This window comes from Pempheris klunzingeri, chromosome 7, assembly GCF_042242105.1.
Source record: "Pempheris klunzingeri isolate RE-2024b chromosome 7, fPemKlu1.hap1, whole genome shotgun sequence".
NCBI classification, from domain to species: domain Eukaryota; kingdom Metazoa; phylum Chordata; class Actinopteri; order Acropomatiformes; family Pempheridae; genus Pempheris; species Pempheris klunzingeri.
This window is the reverse complement of record NC_092018.1, coordinates 5,083,470-5,111,348: the sequence shown is the minus strand read 5'-3', so window position 1 is coordinate 5,111,348 and position 27,879 is coordinate 5,083,470. Positions and strand designations below refer to the sequence as shown.

Genomic DNA, 27,879 nt, shown 5'->3' with positions numbered 1-27,879 from the left:
TAAGTTCAAAAAAGTGCACCGAAACGAAGAAGACGGGGTTTAAATGTTCGGGATTCAGGAGCATCTGATACGAGAAGTGAGCGGATTAAAAGAGAGAAGTCTTGAGGAGATGGATCCAGTCCGGTCGTGGGTGCGTAATGTCGGGGTTGTGGATGCGAACGTAGCGGCGCAAAGGTACAGTACAAACCCAGCTGATCTAGGGCCATTACCCTCTCACCAAGTCTGTTCATCAGCTTGTTAGCAACGTGACAGAATTACATTATTTTCACGATCAGTATCATGAGCACAATACGCTTTATAATGTGTGAATATTTGACAGAAGAGCAGGCGTCCTTTCAGAGAAAAGCTGCAAACTACTTGTTGCAAAAGATGACACGAGTCCCCTTTGACTCCTCACTCCTGAACTCACAAAAAAAATTAAATATGATGGAAAACAACACCTGATATTTGTTGTTTTTTTTTAAAGTCATGAAAGGACAGTTCTGGATATGTGCACAAAAGAAAAGTAGGCCAATTGTGCCAAAACGCTAAACTAATAATCACAACTATCAGATTTTAACACAAGGAGCATCTGACCAAACAATTTACTGTGGTGCAAAAAGTCAACTTAAATATTCAGTTCGCACAACTGAATTTGAGATAATTTCTCAACAATTGTACTTGAACAAGCTAAAATATTTCCCTCTCCATAGCAGCTATTTTAGCTGATGCTTTTCACCTTTTATCCTGTCCGGCCACACACTTTACACTTGGGGGGTTTTCACCAGCAGAAGTAGCCTTACGTTTTTTTTTTTTATTATTTTCTATTATTGAATCATCCTTGTCCCACACGGTTTCACACATTCCCCCAGATGTTCAATCCTCCTCCTCACATTTCTCACGTCTTCACCGACACACGTACAGCAGAGCTCTCAGGCTGATTATGACCAAAGTTTGGAAAACAGCCATAAAAGCGCAGTGGCGTCTCCAAGCAAAACAGCAGGCAACAAGTTAATTAGTCGCCTATTATACATATTTTAATAGACATGAAATATAAAGGGTAATTGGTAGGCAACAACGATGCCGCAATTGGCACTGTAATTAGGATATTTGATATCATGAATTGTGTTCTTGATCGTTCATTTTAAATATCTCGATTGTAGGCTTTTATTAAAAAAAAAAAAAGGAAAAACGAACCTCGGCATGGCCACATTTTCCTTTGGTCTTTTTTTATTAAACAAAATCATGAAAAAAAATCCATAATATACACAAGTCTGATTTACCTGAAAAGATATAAAATGGGTCATTTCAAACCGTGAAAGTTAAATGTACAGATGCCCTGTTCAGGCTCTCCGTTGTGCAGATTTGCTGATATTTTTTTTGGGTTGATTTGAAATAAAAGGCAGAGAATTACTTTTGAGTTTCTCTAAATCTTAAATGTATTTACATTTAACAGTCCTATATTTTTTCCCCAGGTGCTCCACCATCACTCACCAGTGAAAAACCCTGATTCTATTTTACACTTTTTAGTTTTCAAGCTACAACAAAGTTTCATCAAGTTCTGCTTTTCCTTTTTGCTTTTTTTTTTTTTATGTGTATTTTTCCAGACCATATTTGAACAAGGGAAAAGGCCTTCCAGTCATGGGAAAAACAAAACATTTGGAAATGATCTGTATTTTTTGTTTGTTTGTTTTTTTTCTTTTGCAAAAGATTGCTAATTAATGTTAAATTGAAGGCCTTCAAAATTGGAGAATTAAAAACTTCCTTCCCAGTGGGAAATTAATCTGCTTTTAAAAACAATTTCATTATTGAAACAACTGGTTTAAAGTGCCAGTAAATCAAACATATTTGAGATGCAAATTAATTTAGTTTTTATGATTGACTGCAAACAAAGAAAAGTCTCTGGACTTTAGTTGTAGATTTATTTAGATTTCTTTGAGAAACACTTTCAACCACCAAGTGATTATATAGGATGGAAATGTAATGAAAAATAACCCTGATATTCAGCAGAATAAATTAAGCCTGTCAAACACAATATGGATGTCTTTAACATGACTTTAGAGGGGTGTGAGCTGACTGTCTCTTCCTGTTGTGTCCTCAGTGGAGTAGCTTTGTCAAGAGCTCATTTTGAGAAGCAGCCGCCGTCAAATCTCCGCAAGTCCAACTTCTTCCACTTTGTCCTGGCGCTCTATGACAGACACGGCCAGCCGGTGGAGGTGGAGAGGACGGCGTTTGTGGACTTTGTTGAGCATGACAAGGTGTGTGAGTGTGTCTGTGATTGTTTGAGGATGTCATCAACACACTAAATAGTTTTCACCTTCACAGTTCTCTCAGGGAAAACACCTAAACCATAAATCTGTGAATAATATCAACAACAGAAAGTACTAGTAATATAAATCATTTCAGATGTAGCCAGGTGCTCCACTTGATCTTCCCCATCCCCAGTAAAGCCAAGCATATCGAACAGCTGACGGCTACATGTTTACACAAGCTTTACCCTCAATGAGCTGATGATGTGGGATTGAAAAAGAATATCTAATGACTAATTAGCAGCTTGCCTCATTAGGAGGACATCACTACTTTTTAAAATGCAAATTATGCTCACTCCTGTTATGTTATACAGTGAACTAATCATCAAAGTCTCTTTTCCTTCATGCCCCCCTCCCATACTCTGAATACTGCTGTGGGGGCAGCTGGATTCTTCAGGTTGTACAAGACCAAAATAAGGAAAGGAGACGGAGTTAGAGACAGTCTAGAGAGGGGAGACTGCCTGGGGTGGGAGCCTTATGCCCAGTGTTGATGGATGTTTTTGCCTTGTGGTGAGCGGAGCCGGAATCTCTTAAACTGGCAACAGCTCTCCCCTGTGAGAGAGACAAGAGGACACCGTCCTGTCAACTGAAGTTCAAACATAGTTTTACTATGAATTTCACGGGCAGGGAGGGAGGGGGAGGGCGGGCGACAGTGCTAATGCCAGGGCTGAAAGCTGTCAGTGTGTTCCCCTTTGTGCCACACAGGCCAGCTTAGAGTAATATGACGGCAGTGGAGGAGTTCATTTTCTGCATGGTTACCCTGGCATCTGTTTTTGCTTTGTAATTATGCAGAGGTGGAGCAATGGCATGGCGAAAATAAATGTTCCTCTGTGTATATTTACAAAACTTATGAAGCCAGGCATCCATCTATCTCCTCATGTGAAGTCTCAGTCTCACTTTTGATATTAAGTTTGGAGCTTTGTTACTTTCCAACTTGTCCTCATGCATCTTAATTTCCTCACTTCTGCTTCCCTCCTTACAACTGCCTCCTTTTCCTACTTTCACTTCTTCTCCAACCTCCTCGTTCACTCTCCCCCTCTCTTGCTCTCGTCTCTGTGATGCCAGCCTCCTGGGTTATTGGACCAGAGAGCATTCCTTTGAGACCACTTAGAAAGACCAGTAGAGGTAGAGGAGGAGAAAGAAAGAGAAGGAACAAGAGACAGAGAAGGGGGGAGAAGGAAGAAGTGAGAGGCTAGTGGAGAGCCTGGGGGGAAGGAGGGATAGCGGAAAGGAAGTTTTTCTGTCAAGGTCGACTGCTGCTCAGTCTCACATACAATACTTTCCACTTGCTGAGACTCTTTGCACACACACACACACACACACACACACATAATCATGCTTGCACTACCTTATTGTGCGGAGGACCACTGCATTTGATCGTAAGGTTTTAGGAGTTTGTATCAAACATGATAGTTCAACCTCTACAAAGAACATCTGACTCAAGGTTAAGCGCTCAGCTCAACAAAAGGTCCCACATGCACTTTGAGCCTACAGCCCTCTGATCTCCATGCTGCTCCCAGGGAAGGGCACACTGCAGGATTAGGAGAGACTGACTGATGCTCAGCTGTACTTATCTGTGCCCCAAATGTGCTTAACTGCATGCCCTGCATTTGTCTGTGTGTCTGTCCTCTGTGTTTCCAAGGAGCAGACGGGAGAAAAGACCAACAACGGCACTCACTACAAGCTGCAGCTGCTCTACAGCAACGGTGAGTCGAGGCAAACACGAGTTCTTAGATTATGGGTTGATTCTTTGCCCTTTGAGGTGTCTAATTTGATCATTTAGACGAAGACACCAGGGCCCGCATGTAGCAGGAATTGAAAAAGGTCACTTGTGACACTGACACACACCTTTCCACTTAAGTAATCTTCCTCCACGCCTTCCACCCGCCTTACCTCTCCTCTCCTCTCTGAGCTCATAAATTACCTTCCGCTCATTGTCTAATCACCGGGTTTGTACAATTCAGCGTTTAGCTCTGCAAGGAGCCACTTCTGGGCCCATGTATGGGGAAATGAGGTACATGGTGCCACCCCACCCTCACCCACTCTCATCCCACCCCCCCCACCCCCCCTTCCCCCACCCCGACTCCTCCAACCCCCCATGGTGCCTCCACATCAGATCCGGGGATACACAGAGAAATTTGGTTCCCATGAGCCACTGCTGCCCCTACTCTGCCATCGCAGTGGCACCCATGGGAGAGAAGATAAAAGACACGTTCCAGAGCAACCCCCTCGTACACCCTCCATACACACACACACACACGCTCACACACACGTGCATACAAGCTCACCAAAAGCACTTCCTCTACATCCCCTCCTCTCATCCCCTTCCCCCAAGCGATATCAAAGGCATCTCAATCGAGACTTTGATGAGAGGAACACATTTTAAAAGCAACACTCTCCAAAGTCTCTATAAAAAATCCTTGGGTAATGTGCTCTTCTCTCAAGAAGCAATTCATTACATGTCGTTTCCCTAACTTGTGTGATTTACAGAGGAGGTTCTGAGGCATCTAGAGCTTCAGGTGTTTCTGGAAATCCTGCTAAGTGACAACACCTGATTGCATAGAAGCGAGAAACAATGAAATACAGACATTTGCTGTTTAGTTAAAGACCTCGACAAAGCGATTATTTGTTGTTTTACCTGTTGGTGTGTAACTCTAACCTCCAGTCAGTCAAGAAACCTGGGAATAAATCAGACATTAACTGAGAAATAACCAAAAATTAATAAATAAACAGAATCGTGAGAATGTAGTTATGAATTCTGGCCTTAAAGCAGAACAGGACTAATAATCATCAAACATCAAATAATTCCCAATCCCCACAGAAACCATCAGAGAGAAAATGTGAACTGCATGCCAATCGTATTCCTCCATGTTGGCTGGAAGGAGTTCAATGCTTTTTCTGAGAGCTTGTCCAGAGTTTGAGATATAAAAAGCTTAATGTCATGAGTCTTTCCATTTTATTTTGAGAGTCCTCACCACTATGTTCTTTTTTATTCACTGGTTAGAGTTGGTTATGGAGTTTAAGTGCAGTTTCAGTCACTTTATTTATGGTTATGTAGTATTTTGCAATTAAGGTTCCAGTGAATGAGCCTTAATTTACTCTTATCCAGTGATTCTGTGTTTCTCGCTTGATTGCTCTTCTGCTCTCTTGTTTCACTTGAGTAAAGCCTCTCTCATACCCAAAATGAGTTGTCAAAGTTACTGGCAATCAATATCTACGTTTCCTGTTGCAGGGGTTCGTACAGAACAGGATCTGTATGCCCGACTCATCGACTCCGTCACTAAACAGGTTGGTAAACTTCCCTTAAGTCTTCTCAGAGGGGATTTAGCCCTCAGCTATGAAACTTAACTTAATGAAACTGAATCTGTCCCATTGCTCCTTGTGTCCTCCTCTCAGCCCATATCATACGAGGGACAAAACAAGAATCCAGAAATGTGCAGAGTCCTGCTCACACACGAGGTTATGTGCAGGTGAGTCTCACACACACAAAACACACATTCAAACGTTCACCCACAGGGAGGAAATCCAAATATCCATTACTTCGCTCTGCTTTGTCTCAGTCAGCTTGAAATGTGGATTTGGGATGACGCTTGGGGCTCTACATTTTTGGAAACTAAACTGTGGTTGAAGTGTAAGTCTACCCCGTCTGTCATCATCCTTGTTACAGAGGTAACCCCCCGCTGCTTTCTGCTGTAATGCAGCATGTCACCGGCCAGCTCCTGTTTCTTCCTGGAGCTCCTCTCCCTCTGGCCCGGAGCTTTGTGGCCAGACCACAGCTGACAGCAGCAGACTCACTTTAGGGGAACAATCTACCGTTCCCTCCTGAAAATGTATCTCCAGCACTTCTGTTTAGCCGAGACATCGTGTTAGAGACAAGTCTCAGTGTTGTAGCCAGTGTCAGGGAGTTAAAAATAGAGTCCCTATCATGGCAAAGTGACCGGACGGTTTTGGTCATTATTTGGTGATGAAAGAAAATAGGTGAACATGTGGCTATGGATGGAGAAGAAGCTGAGGAGAGTGGTGTGGAAGTGGGGCAGTGACCCAGGATTGGAGGGCAGCAGGGGGAAGGATAGGGGGCTGGGACATGGGGAGAGGGGCTAAGACGGAGTGGGCTTTGCCATTGTGTAGCCAGCAGATGCCCGAATGTGACTCACAGCTGGCTAATAACAGAGCCGAAGAGGCAGAGGGCAAGCGTCACAGCTGGGGAGTGAGGCCGTCTGACAGGGGGGCGGAGGGGGGCAGGGCAGGGCCAAGCTGGGACACGAGAGGGGTGAGGCGAGGTGTAGGGGTGGCAGATGGTTAGGGGTGGGGGCACTTTTGTTATGCAGTGAAGGGGACTTTAGGGAAGGGGGGGGGGCTGGGTGGCCAGCAGGCTTCTCGGACAGGACTGCTGACGAATGGTAGGATGTTGTGGGATGGTGTGTGTGTGTGTGTGTGTGTGTATATATGTGTGTGTGTGTGTGTGCAATGAGGCTGCATGGGGGTTGAGTTTGATTTCGAAATCAATGTGACAGATTGCCTGGCTTGCTATTCACTTTTGAATGGTCTCTCACTGTTTGTAGGGTGTGTTGGTGTACCTTTTCTTCCTCTTTTATTCTTTTGTCTATTCTTCCCCTCCCCTCTCATGCCTCCTTTGTGTGCCCCTGGATCTTGGCCGACTGCAGGGCAGAGTAGTCTGGGCCTGTGGATGTGGATGGGCCAGACAAATGATGGCTCCTCCTGTTTAATTTGTGTTTTTGTTTCCTCCACTGATTTTTTCCTCTTTTCTGTCTCTTTAACTGCCCACTCAGCCGCTGTTGTGAGAAGAAAAGTTGTGGCAACCGAAATGAGACGCCCTCCGACCCAGTCATCATTGACAGGTAATGAGATCAAACCCTGGCCTACAGTGTCCATCGCCTCAAACAAACACTTCTTCACCCCAAATGCACAGTTTGCCCTTTTTTTTTTTTTGATACATGCACCTACACAGCCACAAAGAAAGAGAGAGAGAGAGAGATCATAGTTTGATGTGAATGTTCTTGTTCTCTCACCAATCAGCTGTTGCACTTCCAGACACTCACACACAACATGTATGGATGTATGTGTTGGATGCATCTCTACAGTAGTGTTCATGTTTGTGTGTGTGTGTTTCACGTATAAATGTATTTACAACACAAGTATGTTTAAGTGTTACGGCCGTGCATCAGTGCAAGCCGGCCGTAATATACTGTGCAATACACTGTCTGTGGCTGTGTCTGTCTCCCATGTGTTTCTCTCTCTTCACCTTTATGTTTATCTGCTAATTTATCTTCAGTCTGCTAGGATCTGTTTCAATTTGGTCACTCATTACGTTCAACAGCCGCCATTGCACCTGAAACCTGCCAAAAGCGTAGATTTACCTTTTATCAGAAGCATGTGGGTCTTTCAACCCACCAGACAGGCTCACATATGTGGTAAATGTTCACCCTGACAGGCAGTTACCGGGCTTAAAGGCGGATGACCACCGCTGTAATCAGTGTGTGTGAGGGCCTTCACGTCCGAGGGATTTTGGAGGTCCCAAACTGTCTGTCGGGCATTATCTGGTGTGATAAATGCTCATAAGCAGGCCGCATGTGAAATACTTTCTCTGTGATGTCATGGATGCAACCTTCATCTCCTCTCCCTCCCTCCCTCAGTCCCTCCTCTCCTCTCTCCTTCTTCCTCCCCTTCCCTCAAATTGTCTGTCTAGAAAACACTCACTTCATATACGTCAAGGACCCTTTTCTTTCCCCTCCTCAGTTCAAGCTGGCTGGCTGTTGACAGTGTGTCTCAAAGGATCTCCGCTGAAGATAGTTTTCATAGAACGGAAAAATCGGGCTGTTGTCTTTCGAATTTTCCCAGAATACCTCTGAGCAGCTGCTTTTCTCATTCACTGTAGCACATTACTCTCCCAATAACCCCCACCCGTGTTCCTCTAACTTCCCCCTAACATGGCTAAACATCTTCCAAATTTGTTTGTGAGTAGCTTGGCGGCGAGTTGGTGAGGAAAGACCGATCTACATCTCTCTGTGGCTCCTTGTGTGTGCATGTGTGTGTGTGTTTGTGTGTGTGCGCAAGCTGGTGTGCGGCTGTGAGGATTGATTTAAATGGAATCATTGACCTACTGTACTCTCTAATCACACTGGGCATATCCCGTCCTGATGGGGGCTTCTCCCTCTTGACTGGCCTGCGAAATCCTCTCCTCAGGGAGCAGCCTATTAGCAGTCAGTTAATTTCTGATAAGCCAATGGAATTCTGTATGGCCCTCTGCCCTTTTATCCCACCTTATGTGCACTTTCTCATTCGACTGTGCGTATGTACGCCACACACTTGAAAAGCTAAAAAGACTGACAGGCAAGATGTGTGCATATGTTCAGAGCATCTATGCACTGTTTATGTGCAACACACAAGCGGCTGTATATTTTTATGTGTGAGTGGGGATCCTTGTGCGTTTATTTATGTATGTATATGCATGTATGTGCGATTGTGTATGTGTCTTTGTGACCCTTACTTTGACCTTTTTCCCCTAGTCACTGCTTAGGTCTTAAATTATTCATGTGTATGTATGTGCCTATGTCCATTTGTGTTGCATGTGTGTGCTTGCAGCTGTGTGTGTGTGTGTGTGTGTGTGTGTGTGTGTGGACGGTCTGTTTCTGTGGCTCCAGTAATCAGCCTCCTGCTCCCAGCCCCAACACCTGTTCTCCAATTAACATGCAGCGTGCTGGGGCCCACACTCCTATTGCCCAGCCACTGCTTTCTATCCTCTTTCCTCCTCCTTTCTTCTTTTCTTTCTCCCTCTCAACTCCATGTTCCCTTCATCTCCGCTTTGCCTCGTATCTGCACTTCTGCATACGCCTCATGCTCTTTCCTCGTTCACTTTCGCACGCTCATACACTCCACTTACTTCTTCAGTCCCTATTGCTTCATTTCTCCGCTCCTCTTACTTTTTCCCTCATGATACCATCTCCTCCACCACCAACACCCCCCCTCCTCCTTCCCTTTAGCCTGTCTAATTTTGCCATAATTAGGCAGTGTCATTAGGACACCTACCCAAGCACAAGGGAGTTTGCAATTCCCCAAACGGCCCAAACCCCCTCTTTTCTAATCTCCTTTCCATATTGTTTCAGTTTTCTCTCCCCCCTCTCCTGCTGCTGCTGCACCCCCTCCTCCCCCTCCACCTCCTCTTCTCCCTAATCCCGATTTGAGTGAAAGGAGAGAGAGGAGATCACAGCTGATCCATAGGGAGGGGTGAAGGGATAGAAAGTGGGGGGACCTGAGGGATGAAGAGGGCAAGGGCAGCCGTTGACAAAGAGATGACTCTTAAGTTGCTGATGGGAGAGAATTATCTAATACGCCACTGCCTGCTGTGTCTAATAGTTTTACAATTGTCTAATCTTAACATTGGTGAACTGATATACTCAGAGGCCCGCTGTGACTTCTCTGCTTGGACGATGTCTTATCTTTGACTGATGAGCTGGCTTGCTCACTGATTGGTTAGATGATTGATCAATAGACAGATAGATCGATTCCTCTGGGCTCATAATCATAAATCTTCACTAACTCTCTAAACTCAAGCTGCGAATGTCTTTTTACAGCTTTTCCTTTTTGGAGTGACATTAATTTCTAATTGGCCTAAATATTTTTGTATTGTTTGGCTGTCTTTTTTATGATTAGTGAAAAAATTTGTCGTTTGGTTTGTCCATTGTCATAAAGAAATAATTGATTTGATGTTCAGAAGATTGTGCAGGTCATCTATCAAGCAAAAAATATAAATATTTGCTGGTATGAGCCCCTCAAAAGTGGGAATTCACTGTTTTTTTCTGTTTCAGTTCATATCAGTCAAATTGAAAAAAAAAGTCAGCCCTTTTTCACCAATCTTTTTTGCTTTCACTCTGTAGAGGTCCTCTACTCGGAGAAGTCCTCAGTATTAACCCAGGCAGATCTGTTAATGGCAGGATTATTGCCATGCTGACCTCTGACCTCTGAGAAACTATATTGGTTCTGGGCCAAAGCTGGCCTCTGTATTTATGAGTGAACCGTGGGTTTACAATGGAGACAAGCAGATGTCAGTATTAGTATTAGAAGGTGTGGTTTGGATGGGAGAGGTCAGTGCTCAGTGTGAGTGCGTGCTTTTATATTTAGCTAAGGAGCTGGGATCAATAGCTGGTCATAAGGAGTGTGTGGAGGGATCCATCGTGAGGCAGAAGTGTTGTGAGCTGGGGGTGGGGGGTGGAGAGGGGTGATCAATGGCAAGCACTATCTCACTAATTGATCGTGTTTCCAAGAGGGGTCTTTTTTAACAAGCCTGCGCTCAGAGAAAAGAAGAATAATCAATAGGAATTTTCCAATGTTGTCAATATGGCTGTTCCCTCATCTAGATTCAAAATGAGCCCACAAAGACTTTTTACTTTTTGGTGCTCTTTGATTTTTGAGCACCGATCTAAAAAGATTCCCCTGAAATTCACAAGCACCATAGTTTTTGAGTTAATTTTGCTTTCTGAGTTGATCATTTTACTGTTTGAACAATAGTTTGTTGTCCTGGGCGATGGTTTGACTTCAGATGCTCGGCTCCAAGAGGAATCCATTACTCTTAATCTGAGGTTGTGGGTTGTATTGATCTGTTTGTAGTCTTGCTTCTAGTTATATGCATGTACCACAGCTTTGTTTTCAACTAGTCAGTGCAGGGTTTTGTTTTTTTTCAGCCGTAATCAATGTCTGGTAGATAGCTTTAGTTTCAGCTCAATTACAAAATTCCCTTGTTGAATGTTTATTATTGCAGCTATTATTTGCTAATTTCTTGTGTTGATATCAACAGTAAAACCTATTATTCCTGCAAATAGACACCTTACAGTATGATAATGTACTGATACACGTGCATGCAGAGTCTTGAGTCTGCACAAGTCTTTTTTTTTTTTTACAGTTCTTCACGGATTAACATGTCTGGATGTTTTGACTATGAACTCTTCAAATATCATTTGTTGGTGCATGTAGAGGCAGTCTGACCATCTGTTTCAATGTTAGTCCCTCCACCTGCTGGTGCTTGCCTGTCTTAAACTAATTTTAAAAGATAACAGTGTATGAGGATGAGGGCCACTTCCCTCTGTGATTCTACCTGCTCTGAACAGCAGGCCAGATAGTTTCTCCTTGTACTGCTAATGGTGGGGAACACCGGCCTCCTAGTTCTTCAGCCTCAACTGAAAAGAAAATAGAACCTCTTTGGGAAAAGAACATTAAACTATCAGCCAAAGAATAAATGCAGTAACATTTGTTGGACTGTGTCAGGGGTCGAATTCTTCCCCTCTCCCAGATGCATACTCACACACTGCCGCCAAGTCGCCCTGTTAGGTCATCATATATGCACTTGAGAGTTTTATGTGTGAGACAACAATGTCATTTTAGGAGATTGTTTCTCATACTCCCAGTATAAGATTCTCCTTTGCCTGTGAAGTGGAACTCGTACTGAGGTTTTCTTTGTTGATACTGGCATGCTGTACCTGTACTGTTATTACCTTTTTAATCATGTTAAAGATGACTTGTTTAAAAGTCTTTTAAGAGGTGAAAGTCATGTGGGGCTGTGCTACGGTTGGCTCGAACCATCCAATCTTGGAGCCAAGAAATAATGAAAATTCAGTTAAATGGATTTAAGTTTCTAATTTGTCTCCTGGTTTAATATATTTTACTCTGTAACGGGATGTTGGGGTGGGACAATTCATCAGTAAAGGAGGATTTTATGTGAGAAGTAGCTGAGAAAAGACTGCAAAATGGTCTCTGAGAATCAATGTTTTGCATCACTCTCTGCCTCTATCATCCAACATGCAGAGGATGGTGCATGTTTATCCTCCATTTGAGGCTCTGGATGAGGAAGGAGCTGCAGATGATGTTGGCAAAGTTGTGCAAACTGACGCTGACAGACATACCTTCAACTATGGTTACTGATGATTGCTTGCTTGTTAGATCTCTGGTGTTTCTACGAAGGGAAGGGCAGGCCATTTGGAGGCATATCCCAAATCTATGATCCCATTTTTAAGGATTTCACATCTCAAAACGCTTGACACTTGATCAGAAGAGGGACAGTTTTAAGTTTTAGTTTATAGCCGTTTGTGATTTGAGCCTTTTTTGAGTGTTGCTGTCTGTGGTTCCAGGATCAAATCTGCTTGGGCATTTCTGTGTGGAGTTTACATGTTTTGTGATAAAAAGTGGAAAAAATTAATTGGATTTATAGGCATTTATGGAGAAACATTGTATTTACATTCAATGTTGCCTCAAAATAATGTAAAAAAAAAAGTATACAATAATGCATCAAGGCATTTCCTGATATATATTTAATGATTTACTATACCTTCTACATGTATCATTTAAGTTAACGTCTTCTAGCCAATCAGAGACCTGTAACCTGTAAACGCAGCCTTTTAGTTGTTGGAATTCACTCCACAGTGTTTCAGGTCTTCGTGTTGCTGGATTGCACTGCACACTGATTGCATTGCGCACTGATGCACTTATTAATATGTATGCATAAATTACCTGTCTGTCATACACACATACATGCACAGAGACAAAGTCAGACACACTGGTCCCTTCAGTCCGCTGTCACAGGTCCCTCCCTGGTGGGCTAGTACTGTCCAGTCCCTCCAGACCCCTTGTCAGGAAGCCCCTCAGGCAGGGGGCCAGGCAGCGTGGCGACAGGGCCCTGAGGCTCCACTGCACACCGCCTCACACAGCGGAGCGGCACACAGGCTGGACCACTGAGCAGCTGGCACAGGACCGCGAGGATGGCTCCTCCCTTGGGGCAATGCAATGGGGAGAATGACACAAAGACAGACAGCGAGAGACGATGCAATGTCTAGAATATCAAATTCACTGACAGGTACTTCTTCAAACAGTGAGAGGCTCACTCATAGTTAGACTCCTGAAAATGAGTTCAGGGACCTTTTGTGGGGCGAGAGCTTTCTGCAATGTGGTCTCACGTGAACTAGGAAGATCCTGGACTCATGTGTGCACAGGAAGTGTATAATGAGCAATAGGCTATGAGCCGAGTTTGTGTTTGGTCACCTTTGCTCTGCTGTGGCCAGTGTTAGCTGTTGTGACTTGAACCCTGACACAAGGAGTAGGCCTGGTTTGTTTTCTTTGAGAGAGCCTACAGATGGGGCAGTCGGAAACTGAGAGCAGTGGAGGAGTGTTTTGACAGGAAATGGGAATGGACTGCCAATGGGTTAATGTGGGGGAGCAGCAGGGGGACTTTTAGAGTGGTTGGGGTGCTAAGAGGATGGAGGATGGGGGATGGGGGGGGGGGTGGAATTAGAAGTTTTGAGTTGCAGCTCAATTGCACTGTGAAAGGCCTCGCACTCCCAGAGTAGCTGGGGCAAACCCTACCATTTGTCTGGCCACTAATAGGGTTCACCTTTGGTTGAGGAGTGTGGAGATTAAGTAGGGGCACTCGGAGGATCAGAAGGGGGCAGATTAGTGTGATTTAGAAGTACTTCAGATCACAAGAAGAGGAGAAGTGGTGTGAGGTTACATGTGCGTGACTTTTGATTTGCTCGTTGGTGGGGTATTTTCCACATGACATTGATGCATTTGCCATTTATTTTGTAAGGAGATCTTTTATCAGTATAATCAGAATCTGTGTGTTTGTGTGCGTGTGTGTGTGTGTGTGTGTGTGTGTGTGTGTGTGTATGCAGTACATTTGTGTGTGGAGTCAGAGGCCAGTTTGCAGTGGTATTTAGGAACAAGGGCTGTTTTCTTTGGCTGGATGTTGCTGCTGTGGGTGGATTGTGTGTTTATGTGTGTGTGTATGTGTGTGATGAGGATCGGTCATCCTCCGCTGTTAAGGTCTTAAATTTCACTAATGACTTAACAATGCCCCCTGGTGCTGGCCCGCCTGCTAGCCACCTTGTTTGTTTGTTTGTCTTTTAATCTGGAGGTACAATATTTCTCACAGGAGTTAGATTTCTTTAAGAAATCTCCAACCTTTCACTTTTTGAAAACATTCCCCAACACTAATATTTATGCATCTGCATTTCTTAAATAACATTTGATTAAGTTTCCCTATTGGGTTATGCTTGAAGAAATAGACATTCCTCCTGTGGGACATGGAAAAAGCAGTCAGGCAGGGATTCTATATAGATACAGTGTTCATACAATAAATCTACATTTTCAATAACTTCTACTGGCACTAAAGTTACGTCACGTTAATAGAAGAATATGGCTTGAAGTGCGGGATAGTCTTGTGCACTGAACTGCAGTATATAAAGTTAAAGCAAAGACGAAACCATCGCTGGATCTTTTGTGTTTTTCTGGCTGAATCATTAATGCAACAGATGTTGTGTTTTCCTCATCATGGTGGAACAGTTAAAGTTAAAGGAAAACGAGGACAATTTAACAATTGTGTTGTCACTATAATGTTTTGGATGTGTGCATGCAAGTGTATGCATCAGTGTGTGAGTGTGTGTGTGTGTAATGGCCCTGATGAATCTGTCAGGGCTGAGGGCAGGGGGTGATGTGACTGCTGACAGGCTCCCAGCAGGCATGCTGAGAGCCCCAACAGTCTGCATGCCCTCCCTTCAGCCCCCCCAGCACCCGGCTCCCCTTCTCCTCTCAAAGTCCTCGGCTCCACACATTTGCTGTGTATTAGCCACGGACAGTAAATTACAGCACCCTGGACCTCTGAGTGATTCCATTCCCATCTCTTCACACGTTCCTCCTCTCTCCCTGCAGCACCATTATCCAGCTCACCTTCTCTATGTCTGTCTATCTCCCGCCTTTTCTCTCATTTTGATCTGTTTTCCTCCCTCTGTCTGTCATATTCGTCCTGGCTCTTCGACTCCCTCAACCCTGTCAGATTTCTCTCCCCTTTCTGTCTTCCTCTCACTTCTGTTAGACTTCTCATCCTCCGTTCTTCTATTGTGTCACGCTACACAGCGCTCCCTCCCTTACACATCCCCTCCGCTCCCCCTTTACTTTCTTACAAGCAGGTCCCTGTTGTCTAGGCTTCACAGGTTTCTCAGCTGCTTCTCTCTCTCTCTTGTCCTCCTTCCTATCCCTCTCTCCCACCCTCTCCTTCCCTTCCCCTCTTTGCCCCCCCCCCTTCTCTCTCTTTCTGGAAACAGATGTTGTTTGTCAGATCTTATCATTACTGGCTAATTAAGAAGACATCTCTTCTCCTTCTGTTGTTGCTTCTCTTTCCTCTCCTCTCCCTCTCAGTGGCATCTATCCCAGATTCATTGTTCTTCTCGGAAAAAGGTTCCGGTCAAGCTTTGATGTACACATGTTATTGGTAAATCTGATTAGTGGCTGAATGATTGAAAGGGTGTTGACAAAGTAGTGTTGGTGTATTGCAGGTGACTTTCTGCTATGTTTGAAATCTGTTCAGTTGTGGACGATGTGACATCCATCCATCTGACAGTTGAGAGTATATTTTGAATCCTTGTCCCTTAGGACAGACCAAGCATGCTGGGAGAGGTGAGGCCACTGATGGGACTTATATTCCCTGTCCTGGTTGTGAATTCATGTTCTCCAGACTCTGAATATCTATCTATATCCATCTATTTTGCAGGCTGACCGCGGTCCCATGTGGCCATACTTTGTATGCAGTCTGTGCTTTTGGCTAAGCTTGGAAGACTGAAACATTAACTCATTTTCAATTGTTGAAATGCACATTTAGCAGCTAGCAAGAGGTGATACAGTAAAACAGCTAAGTACCCAGGAGAAACCTCGTTGAAACGCTCGAGTGCCTCTTGTGTACCCTTCCCATCATTCCACTTTCCTCCTCTCTGCCCTCTTTTCCTCTCAGCTCCGCTGTTACTTACTCCCTTTTTGTTGTGGCAAGCCTGAAGGTTTTACAGTGCTACCAAGCTCTATAAATCAGCACTGGTGGTTTAAATGTTTGGCTTTGTCACAGCTCTCAAGTTTAGAGGCGGGGTGGGCTGGGGCTGAGGTTGCAAGGGTGAAGGCAGCCTGGGAGGCAGCGGAGAAGAGGCCAGGAGGGGCACAGCCAGTCCACCAGGCAACTTTATAAAGAGCTGAGTTCCCCCATGTGCTAACTGTCTGCCGGAGAATACCTGGAGGTGATTTACTCACTGATTCTCTTATAATTTAGTTTTTTTCCCCCACTGATTTCACTTTCACTTTAGTTCACTGATGCAAAGCAATGTCTTCCCTTTCTTTGAGGACGGTAAACATGTTATTTTTTACAAGATCTTTTTATTCTAAAATTTTGCCAACACACAAGCAGCCAGACATAAACATTGCCTACATAAAGTCAGTAATTATTTCATTATTCGTTTTTGGTTTTAAAAAAGCCTTCAGGTCTTTCACACCGTTCTGATCAATTAACTGGTATCTCACTAGTGGTAGAAAGTCCATCAACTACTGTGGTTTAGTACAATTTGAGGTACTTCTGAGCTGTAATATACATCTACTCCACTTCATGTCAGAGGAACATACTTTTTACTAGACTATATTTACTACATAACTATATAACTCACAGCTATAGCTGGTAAGTGCTTACTTTACACCCAAAACCAATATATGTATATATATATAGTTATAAAACCATAGCTGTTTCATTGATGACTGGTTTATGTTATAAAAGCTGTTGAAAAAAAGTGAGAATAGATGATGGAGTCAGTGTGGCTGTGTGACGTTTGTTGGTGAAAGGCGAGTGAAGCTGATGCCACAGATATCCCTGTATGTTTTAGGAGGAAAAGGGGGGTGGTTGGACTGGGAGGTTGGTGTGAAAGGTCCTGTCGTGGTATGCGACAGCGGGGGTATCAGTTCGAGGAGGGTTTTCTGTGCCCCATTAGCAGTGTCAAAGGTCATGTGCCCCGGGTGTTAACCCTGGTGACCAGTCTAGCTTCCAGTCTGCCAGGGGACCCAGGTCCAGGGGTATTTATTACTACCCCTGCCCCCCTCCCTCCACCGCCCCACTCCATCCCCAAAACACAGCTCTCCCCATGGAGGAAAACAAAACACCTCCCCCCCTCCCCCCCAGCCGTTCCTCGGCCTGGGTACACGTACTAATTGGATGCATTTCCATACACTGATGCATGACGACCCATCTGTAGATTTTAGCCTTGACGTGAAATATTCCTCGATCAGCTCTGGTTTATCCAAATCTTAGCATGTAGCCGTGAGCTGCTGCATGATTTTGGCCTATTACCGACATGCTTTATTACAAATCAGCTAGCACGTACAAACATATGACTTTTACACGTTTGTTTTTGAGGCATCATTTTTGCTAATGTGTATAATTTTGCATGACTGATTGCACACACATGGTTGCTTGCAAGCCAGTGTTTGTCTTTGTGTATTTCTCTGTGAACTCAGGCATGGATGTGTGTGTAGTTTGTGCTGTTAGTGCGTGACATATGCATGCATACGTGCATGCATCTGGGCCTGCTGTATGAGTTAGTGCTCTCAGTGTGTGAGTGTGGCAGAGGAAGGCCCTCAGCATGTCAGTATGTTTTAATGCTTCACATCTGGTTTCCTAATTTTCCTCCCACCCTCCCTGCCCTCCCCTCGGCTCCCCTCCACCACGATGTCAGGACACTGTTTTGTTTTTTCAGGGTGGGGTGTGTGTGTGTGTGTGTGTGTGTGTGTGTGTGGGGGGGGGGGGTGATGGAAGGGATGTCTGATGAGTGATGGCCCTGAATACAGGACATCAACATTCTTCCTCTCTTCCTCTGTCTCTGCCTCTCCTCTTCTCCAGCTTTCTGTTCCTCTATTGCTCTCTCTCTCTCTTTTCTTATTTCTTGAAATCAGTAGCTACTAAACAATATGGACAGGGCCAGGGTTATGTGTATGAAGAAGATGATCTCTGTCCTCACTCTCCTGCTCCTCTTCTGTGTCTGAGCATTGGGGCATCCATGTCTGCTGAAGAAAAATTATGACAATCTCTTCCCCCTAATTTTCCCCTTCTGTATTCTTGTATCAAAGTTTAATTTTATCATCTTTGGTGCAGTAACCCAAAATTGAAAGGCCAACGCCAGACCGAGAAAAGGAGAGGAGTAATGAAAGTTGAGTTCGAGCTGTGCTGCTAACTAACTTGAACTCTGCGTTAAGGCCTTTTACATCACATGCTTCAAGAGTTGCTGCTACCAGTAAACCTTCATTTACAATGAGCACAGAGGGTGATGTGTTTTATGTCTATGTGAAAAGGCAGTTTATGTCAACAGTGATTAGTGCTGATGAATGCCTATGAAAATTTTTGTTAGGGGTCCTGTGCTGCTTAGGTGCTCATTGCATGATTAATGCCATCTGTAAAGCATCATGTGTAACACTTATGTGTAACAGATGCCCCAAAGGACTGAGAAACTGAGCGTCCACGCCGAGGAGTGAAATATTTAGAAAAACTGCATTTCTGCTATTGTTTTTGGTGTCATGACTTGCTGGTTGGTCTCTGAACTAGTGTTAGCTGAGCAAGTTGTCACCATTGGGATGGCCGCCTCATGCTGCGAGGCCTGTGTTTAGTCTTGGGAACTGAAGCAGATGTAGACAAAAGGGATTGGAGGCCTTGACAGAGATGCAGAAGTGAAGACAGACAAGAAAAAAACAGACTCCCTGTGGAGCTGCGGTGGAAAATGATCCCGAGGTTTAAGACTTGGGTCTATGTGTTGTTTGTGTTTCCTGTTTAAGTGTGTCTGTGGAGGGTAGATGTGGAAGATAAAACTTGGTTTCCACTGCTGGCCACGGTAAACAGTAAACTGTGATATTCAATTACTTGTCATCAATATGGAGCAACAAAAATCGCTGATCAAGTTTTTTGGTGTCACATTTGTTAGTGATCTAATATATAGATAGAAGATATTCTTTTTTCTACAATAAGAAAACAATGCTTTTACTCAAAGTCTGTGAAGCTCAACAAAACTGACTTGTTAATGATCATGAACATGCATGTGGCAAAGTTAAATACGCCTCCCTTTAGTTCTATGTGCACTATGTTAGCTAGTTAACACTGTTTTAAAGAAACAGAATCACCATTTTCACCTGCTCTTTGGAAAAGAATATACTATGAACGTAAAGAACAAGGCGCACATTACATATAAACATGCTTGAGCTGGTGGAGCTTTTTGAAAATAGCCTTTCTCTGCAATTTCCCTGTGACATGAAGATCACCTCCAATTCTTTGCATGTTCTCCTCATCTCTTCCCTCTGGATGAGGAGGTGTGTGGGTGTATTACATTACCAAAACAAAAACAAACAACAGCAATATTAAACTTTTGCAACCACAATAGAGGAGGGGATAAAAAACAGAGGGTCCTCGACTTCTTATTAATTATGCAAGATTAGTCTAATTATAATTCAGCAAATGAATGTGTGGCAGAAGGTGCGAGGCGACGGGGCTGGGAGATTTGCATGTTAAGTGGGCAGGGGGAAGCGGCTAATGCATGCTAATATATGCGTCAATGTCTCGCTTTAATTTCAGCATTTGCAGCTGTGTGCGTCCGAACTGAGGGGGGTGAAAAGTTGACTCAATGGGTTTTTGGGAGGGGGGCAAAGGTGGGGGTGGCGGTGTATTAGAGTGTGCATGCGTGCATGTGAATGTGTATTTCTGTGTGTGTGAGGCATCTGGTGTCATACAAACAACGAATGATGAGAAGAAGTCAACAAACAAGGTCAAGAACCCTCAGAAAGTTCTCAAAGCCTGAGATGGATGTAGACAACCTCTCAATTAGGGTTGTGATTTCACTATCTGAGGCATCGCCACAGGTTTTATCGTGTCAGTCAGTCAAATGAATGATGACTGTTGGTATCCAGTAGCCAATGAGCAAGTGGCAAGAACAGCTAAACCAGAGCCAGAACATAGGCAGGTTACTAAAACTAAAAATATGGCCCCTGTGCTGACTTACCTCTTTAGAAATGTCCACTATAGACTTGAAAATTGACCCATAAGGTAAGAGTCATCGCCCAGAATAAAAGACACATACAGCATGACCCTTAAAGTAGGCAGTATGGTGCCTGCCTGCGTCCTCTCTTACATCTGCACGTTGGACACCATGACTCTGAAAAGGCAACACATTATAACAGCCCACTTTTGATTATGGTGCCTTTTCAGAGTTGGGAAACAAACTGTATAACTTTTCTTGTGCAATGATACTGATACTGTCATGGTGTCCAACATGCAGATGTAAGAGAGGATGCAGATGAGGAGAGAAATGGAAGTGGGAGAGGCACAGATGTGCCCTTTACATGTTTCCACCCAAAACTGAGGTCTGGTGCAGCTTTGAGGTTGGAGGTCCGAGCGCTCACTGATAAATTATAATCACCCTCTGCCAACAACAATATTGATTGTCCTCTGAAGAAATAGCTCAAATCAAGAAATATTGGACACACTGTTGGAACTGAGAGCTATAGTTTCAAGCCAGATTCTGTTCACAAGGGAGGAAGCTGGAGCGAGTGATGGAAGAATAGCGAGTAAAAGCTGACAGAATGAGGGAGAGATTAGTATTCGATGGGAGGGTTCAGAGCTGTGGGGCCAATATGAAGTTCCTCTCCAAACAACAGCTCTCCATTAAGATGACTTATATTTGCAGAGAGCACAGTGTGGGTGGGATTGGAGCTAACCATGTAGCCCAAAACCGCTGCCTCCCTCTGCAGCATTTTTCTTCTGCACTGTTGTTGTTTGTTTAATTGGAACATTAATGGATGTGTTTTTCATTGGCAAAACAGAGTTGTGTTCTTTCTGGAGTGAAGTGGACATCTGGTATGAGGGCTATATATTTGCCAGTTGCCATAATTATATCATAGCACTTCCTGGCTTGTTTGGGGTTTTTTTTTCACACATCTTCTGCCTAATTTTTTTCCACTGTGAGATTTGTGTTGATTTCCTCGGCCTCGTCTGCACCTGCCCTCTTTATATACTTTCCTGAGTCTCACCTTGCCAAGTCTCTCTCCTCCCTCCTCGCTGTATTTCAGTGATGGAATGTGTTCTTGTTGTTGCCTTCTCTTTCCCATCGCTGTCTTTGCCTCTCAGCATGGGGACTTTGGGATTGCGGCAGAGCTGCGTTGCCATGGCAGCGGGCTGTGTTGCCGAACTGTGTACACCTGGGATTTGGAGTCTCTCTCCATACTCTCCCTCTCTCCTATTTATTCCACCTTTCTCTCAGGTTTTCTTTGGTGTAGCAGAAGGCTATCAGCACCTCTCTCTCTCTCTTTCTCTCTCTTTCTCTCAGTCTCCACAGCCTATCACCCTCAAAAGTACACTCACATACATAATGAGACACCTATACTTGAAAACAAAATTCATGTCCATACCAGCGCCTATGCTTCTATCACTACCTTCCTCTTTCCACCTCCTCATTTCACTTTCTCTGTAGTTGTCTCTACTTCGTTCCTTCTCCATTCCCATGTGGGGGTTCAAATACGGCATTGCGGGATACCATGGTCCCTCGAGTCCCCTGGCATACATCACTGTCTCCAGTTTACTTTGAAACACGGCAGCACTTTTCACTGGACTGTGCTTCAAATTCTCATCACTTGATTTAAAGTGTAATAACATTGACTTTAATACTAAGCTAAACAGCTGGGATTGATGTCAGAGCTGTAATCATATAGCTGAGCACAAATACACACACACACACACGCTCGTGCACACACATCGTCCACAAGACCTGTCTCTGAAAAATAATGAATGTCTCCTTTGACTGCCAGTGTGTTGCCGGGGTGCAAATAATCATATACAAGATTCTTTCATGTGATTTCTTAGTTGCTAATGTACAAACATGTGTCCTCTTATTTACCTTTGCAGGTTTTTCTTGAAGTTTTTCCTGAAATGTAACCAGAATTGTCTGAAGACAGCAGGAAACCCGAGGGATATGAGGAGATTTCAGGTACAATGAGAGGCATGTGTGTGCATGTGTGTGAATGGAAAGAAGGAAGATGAATATGCGGAGCGAAGTATTTAAGAAATATATTTTACAATCACATAAAACATGCCCCCATCATGCCCCTCCATCCTAACATAGCAGTTTAATAATACATTTCCAGCCTGTGATGAGGAGAGTTTATGTCGCAAACTCTCACATAGTAAAGCTCTGGAAAAGTTTTTTCCAATGGAAAACAGAAAAGGGAGTTTGAGGTGAAAGTTAAAAATCAATAAGGAGTCAGAGAGATGGAAAGACAAACGAAAGGAGTTAGATATGTGGGAGACTTTGTCATTGGGGTGCTGGGGTGCAGGAAATAGGTTGAGGTGTTTCAGGAAGTTGTCAGGAATTGAGTGATTGGCTCCAGATGGAGGAGGTCATGCTCCGTGACCCAGGAAGTGGTCGCAGGGGACACTCCCGCCTCACTTCCTCTGCCGTCTTTCAGCACCAGCGGCCCCCGTCTGGCATTCTCCTTCTCCCAGCAAACCCTCTGTCCCTTCCCCTTCTCCGTGCTCCCTCTGTCTTCCACCATGTTTGCTTTAACTCCTGCGATGTGACACATGCTGAGAAGTTACGAGCACACAGGCGCTCCGAGGCTCTCATCTCTGGGTTAAAAGGTGATCAGCGCTGGACAGGAGACTGCTGCTTGATCGATAATTTACAGTTATTTTCCTTTTGGGTTCCCTTCCCATTCCACCACCTATAGCCCATATGCTTCTTCTCCTTTTCTGTCTTACGTTCCTTCACCTGCAAAATTACTGCCATGTGTTTATTTCGAAGGGAGTGCGAGGCTTTTATCACTTCCCTCGGGTTTTCTAAAAATATGTAGTATAAAATAGGTATGATTTACGAATTAATTGAAAATGACTTTTTCTCACTGACCCTTTCCTTAAAAAATTTTTCTTAAACTCATTATCACTTTCAGAAATAGTATCACATCAACACTCATGAATATCCAAAGAGAAAAACTTACAAGTATCCTCTCATTAATTATATGTGGGTCATCCATGCGAGGCAGATGTGTGAAGGGACACACACATGCTGTGGCCAGAAAATCAAATTAGGGCCCCTATATATCATCCAGTACTTTAACAGCCGGCAAAAATGGGAGATTTGGTCCATATGTTTGGTGTCATTGAAGGATCAGGAGGAGACAACGATGAGCCTGCTGCATGCTGTATGAATCAAAAACTTAGGCAAGAGGCAGAGGGGAGGCCATATGGAGACCTGATGGAGGAGTGGAGGGGTGTATGAACAGTGTCATCAGCAGAATGCAGACAAATCATGAAGATCCCAGAGATGTCACATTACCTATTGAGAAATATTACTATCACCTGTATGCTGAAACAAATTGCTGCTCAGGGATTTTGCTGCTGTAACCGGAGATTGTGACTCTCAGTGTGCTGTCTAAGTCGTGCACATACACTCATGGATCTTCCTGCTGGCTCTTTCAGGTGGTCCTGTCCAGCACTGTGAGTGTAGACGGCCACGTCCTAGCAGTGTCTGACAACATGTTCGTCCACAACAACTCAAAGCACGGCCGGAGAGCTCGCAGACTGGAGCCAGGCGAGTCCGTCGAGAATAGCATGGAATATGGTAACTTGAAAACACGACAATGTCACATCCCATTTATTTATTTTTTTATTCTTATCTGTCTACTTCATCATTCACACTCATAGAACACACTGAACAAACTGGAGGCAAACAGCAGGTACTTTAGTTGGTTAATGTCCATTTATAATCACCATGATATATCAAACATAACCAGTGGTGATTAACTGAGCTACATACCAGTGTTCACATAAAGCACAGATGATTAGACTATCTTATCTTTAATCTATGCCTCTAAATGTGAAGAACAAAATTCTAAATTGGATGAGATCCAGTTCCAAGTCACATTTATCACTAAGAAACGCATAAAACATTTGCACACATTTTCATGTGCAGCGGTGGAAAGTAACTAAGTACATTTACTCAAGTATTGTACTTCTTAGGTACTTTACTTTACTAGAGGTTTTCCAACTTACACTCATTTATCCTTGATTTCATCAAGAATGCTTTATTACTAAACATTTATCTGAAATTGTGGTTACTAGTTACTTTGTTAAGTAATATTTTGCATATAGAACATATGATGGACTGTTACACGATAGAATAACTACCCAGCAGTATATAAAGTAGACAAAAACAGCTTCAACATTAAAGTACACAATGCACATGTATGTATCAGTAATTCTAATACAATAACTAGAAAAACAATTGGAGACTACAAACCTCCACCGAGTCCAATGGTCTTCTATGATATGCAAATCTGCAAGCGCAAGTCTGGATTTATTTCCAAAGCTGTAGGAATGATCTCAGAGTATGGTTGTGCCTAGCTGAAGCGTCATCATCTCATCTGTGCATTTATTACAGTGCTTCTTTCTTGTAAATATTCCACATACTAAACACACACACATATGTACACATTTCAAATGATTAAACTGACGTAACATCATGAACATGACAGTTAGTAATCATGCACTAGTAATGCTAAACCACACTGACCTTTGAATAACTGCATCTCTCACATATCTGCTGAATTTGTTTCTATAATGATGGCAGTCACAGGGGTCTTCTTCCTGCATTTTAGTATTTTTGCTTTTAATATTGTAAGCTAATCTAGCTGATAATACCTCCACATTTTTACTTGGGTAGGATTAAAATGCAGAACTTAACTTGTTTACAACAAGTATTTTTAGACTGTTTTATTGCTACTTTTGACGGATCTGAATACTTTCTCCACCACTGTGGCTGTGTCTTTGTGGTCTGTGTTTCACCCAAGCTTTTTTAATGTTGTATGCGATTGCATTGCTTTCACGTCGTGTGACTTTTTGGCCCACATCTGATATGGATCTTTCCCTTGATCTGAGACCCTGTTCTTCATTCTGTTTGTGGTGTTCATGGATACAAGTAGTAGCCATGAAATAATGTTATCCTTGAACTTAAATATTTAGTTTTGGCCTGAACAATGCCCTACATCCCAACACTAAAGAGCATTTTCAATACATTCCTCCTGAAACAAAAATCTTCTCTTCTTTCAATTGATGTACATCCTGCATTGTAACTGTTGCTTTGCTCGACCGTTTAGCCACCCCGTGTATCAAAGCCATCAGCCCCAGTGAGGGCTGGACCACCGGCGGGGCCATGGTCATCGTCATTGGGGAGAACTTCTTTGACGGACTGCAGGTGGTGTTTGGCAGCATGCTGGTGTGGAGTGAGGTAGGAATTGTCTACAAAACATCTCGCTAATGATGGCACAGTCTGAGGCGTATTTTGAAATGATATATATAGCATATGGCTTGTCTCATTATTTAGATGATTTATGGGCAGTCTGCACAAATTAATCTTTCCGCAGATTGGTGTTAGCCTAAATATTTACAAGGCATGGAGGGAATAATTTGTTGTCGTTTTGTGACATGATTTCTGTCCTGTTCCTCAGCTGATCACTCCGCACGCCATCCGTGTCCAGACACCTCCTCGACACATCCCTGGGGTCGTGGAGGTCACACTGTCTTATAAATCCAAACAATTCTGCAAGGGAGCACCTGGACGCTTCATCTACACAGGTATATAGACAACACTTCACAATGCTCGGTTTTAAACATTTTTACTTTTATCAATATTTGATGCCAAATATATGTTTCTGTATTATTTGGTTTCAGCCCTGAATGAGCCAACTATAGACTATGGATTCCAGCGCCTTCAAAAGGTCATCCCTCGACATCCCGGTGACCCAGAGAAACTAGCCAAGGTTAGAACTCCTAAAACTTTACAATGCTTGTAATGATTTTCAAGGAACTGTGCATTCTGCGCTCTTTTTAAGATGCTAATGTAAAACGTTCTGTTCTTTGCAGGAGATCCTCCTGAAGAGAGCAGCAGATCTTGTTGAGGCACTGTACGGAAATCCACACAGTAATCAGGTAAACAGCGGCAGCTTTAGTACAATTTCCCAAATACTTTAAAATGACATGATGACATACACAGATCATGTATATACTGTATTTAAAAGACTATAACAGTGATTTAGCATGTTTTAGTCCATTAGATATTAATTGTGTATACTCTACATTACTGCTGATATATATATATATATATATATATATATATATATTTATATATATATACACACATATATATGTGTGTGTGTGTGTATATATATATATATATATATATGTAAGTTTTCACAAATTGCATCACCTGGCCTCTAGCTGTATCTGTGACACTACAAGCCATTGCTAATTTCTGTGTCACTGTATCTCCTGTAGGACATGCTGCTGAAACGTGCAGCAGACATTGCCGAGGCGCTCTACAGCGTTCCCCGTCCTCACAGTCAGCTGCAGGCGCTGCCCAGCTCACCGGCCCACGGCAGCGTCATGGGCCTGGGCTCCTATCCTTCACAGTTAGGCGTCAGCATCGGAGAGCAGAGCAGCCAAGGTGAGCTGAATGACACATAAACTATTCACTACTTGAGATTTTTTCCCACTTAGGAAGCTTGGAACTGACCCACCTTTGAATTTCTCCTCCAGGTTACATCAGGAATTCCAGCAGTTTGTCTCCAAGGGGTTACCCATCAGCCTCCACTCCTCAGCAGTCTAGCTACGGGGGCAGCGGGGGGATGACCGGAGGCTATGGGACAGTGCCCATGACCAGTCTAGGAGTGCCTGGCTCTCCTGGTTTCAGCAGTGCCTCCCCAACAGGCTCCCCCTACAGTAAGACTTGTAATTGTCTACATAAATTTGTGTGGTAATTAACATCTAATTTCTGAGTCTGTTGTGAGTTTAAGACCTGAGACTGATTGTTGCTCTCTCTTCCACAGTAATGCCCTCCAGCCCCACTATACCAGGAAGCTCAAGCTCTTCATCGTCTCTCTTGCCTTTCTCCTCCTTCCCGTCTGCTGCTAAACAGAAGAGTGCTTTTGCTCCCGTCCTCAGGCCCCAGGGCTCCCCCTCTCCTGCCTGCCCCGCCTCAGGGGGGAACAGCTTCAGAGGTAGCCATCCGACTCACTATCTGACCCCCCTGTCTGAACTCACGAATGCAGTCTAACCCCTCATACTAACCGCTCGAAAAGCTTTGACTGAACAAGACAGAAAAAAGTTGCTGGATGTACAATAATGCAAGACCTGATTGATTGGAATCATAGATATTGTATATTTTTTTCTCTCCAGCGATGACGGGCCTGGTTGTTCCCCCGATGTAGCAAAGCACCAATCCAAATCTACCCCAAGCCACTGCTTCACTTAACCCCTCTTTTGGCATTAAGAGGGCAGGGAGAAGGGAAAATTGATCACTAGCCACCATGTATAACTTTCCTTCCTCAGCCCCCCGCCATTTTTGAGTCCAGATTTTTTCATCCAGGTGGATGAACAGGACGGGGTATGAAAATGTCCAAAGACCAGCCATCTACTCCAGAGGCAGAGCAGATTACTCCACTCACAACCACAGACAGACAATGCTCCTTAGCTAACAGCACCAGACTGGACCATATACCGCTGTGTGTGCCATGAAGCGTCTGCATTTTGAGAGGACACAAAAAGAAACCAGGTCCTAATTTCACCCCAAGCTTCAAAAGCATCTGTATTTCCCTCTGGCCTACTATCACATGCAGTATCTGGTTCTTCCAACGCCTGCCCAAACCTGGGCCAGAGACATACGGGACACGTTGTGAGAGCACTGAACGCTGACGGACAACTCTG

The 27,879-nt window shown here is 43.8% G+C and overlaps 1 protein-coding gene across 3 annotated transcripts; it reads left to right on the top strand.

Annotated features, from left to right (window-relative positions):
• Nucleotides 1-43: 43 nt before the first annotated feature.
• On the top strand, nt 44-27,587 carry LOC139203512 (transcription factor COE2). 3 transcript variants are annotated; one of them, XM_070833302.1, is made up of 16 exons: nt 44-174; nt 2,081-2,237; nt 3,937-3,994; nt 5,521-5,576; nt 5,685-5,758; nt 7,079-7,147; nt 22,030-22,111; nt 23,599-23,740; nt 25,275-25,405; nt 25,626-25,752; nt 25,849-25,937; nt 26,041-26,106; nt 26,452-26,620; nt 26,713-26,895; nt 27,003-27,173; nt 27,352-27,587. In XM_070833302.1, the coding sequence occupies exons 1-16, from the start codon at nt 44-46 to the stop codon at nt 27,381-27,383; spliced, it is 1,737 nt and encodes a 578-aa protein (XP_070689403.1). In that variant the 3' UTR covers nt 27,384-27,587. The 3 variants fall into 3 exon arrangements, with proteins under 3 accessions (XP_070689403.1, XP_070689402.1, XP_070689401.1); XM_070833301.1 differs by having other exon boundaries at nt 3,931-3,994; XM_070833300.1 differs by lacking the exon at nt 27,352-27,587 and having other exon boundaries at nt 3,931-3,994; nt 27,003-27,229.
• Nucleotides 27,588-27,879: the final 292 nt, after the last annotated feature.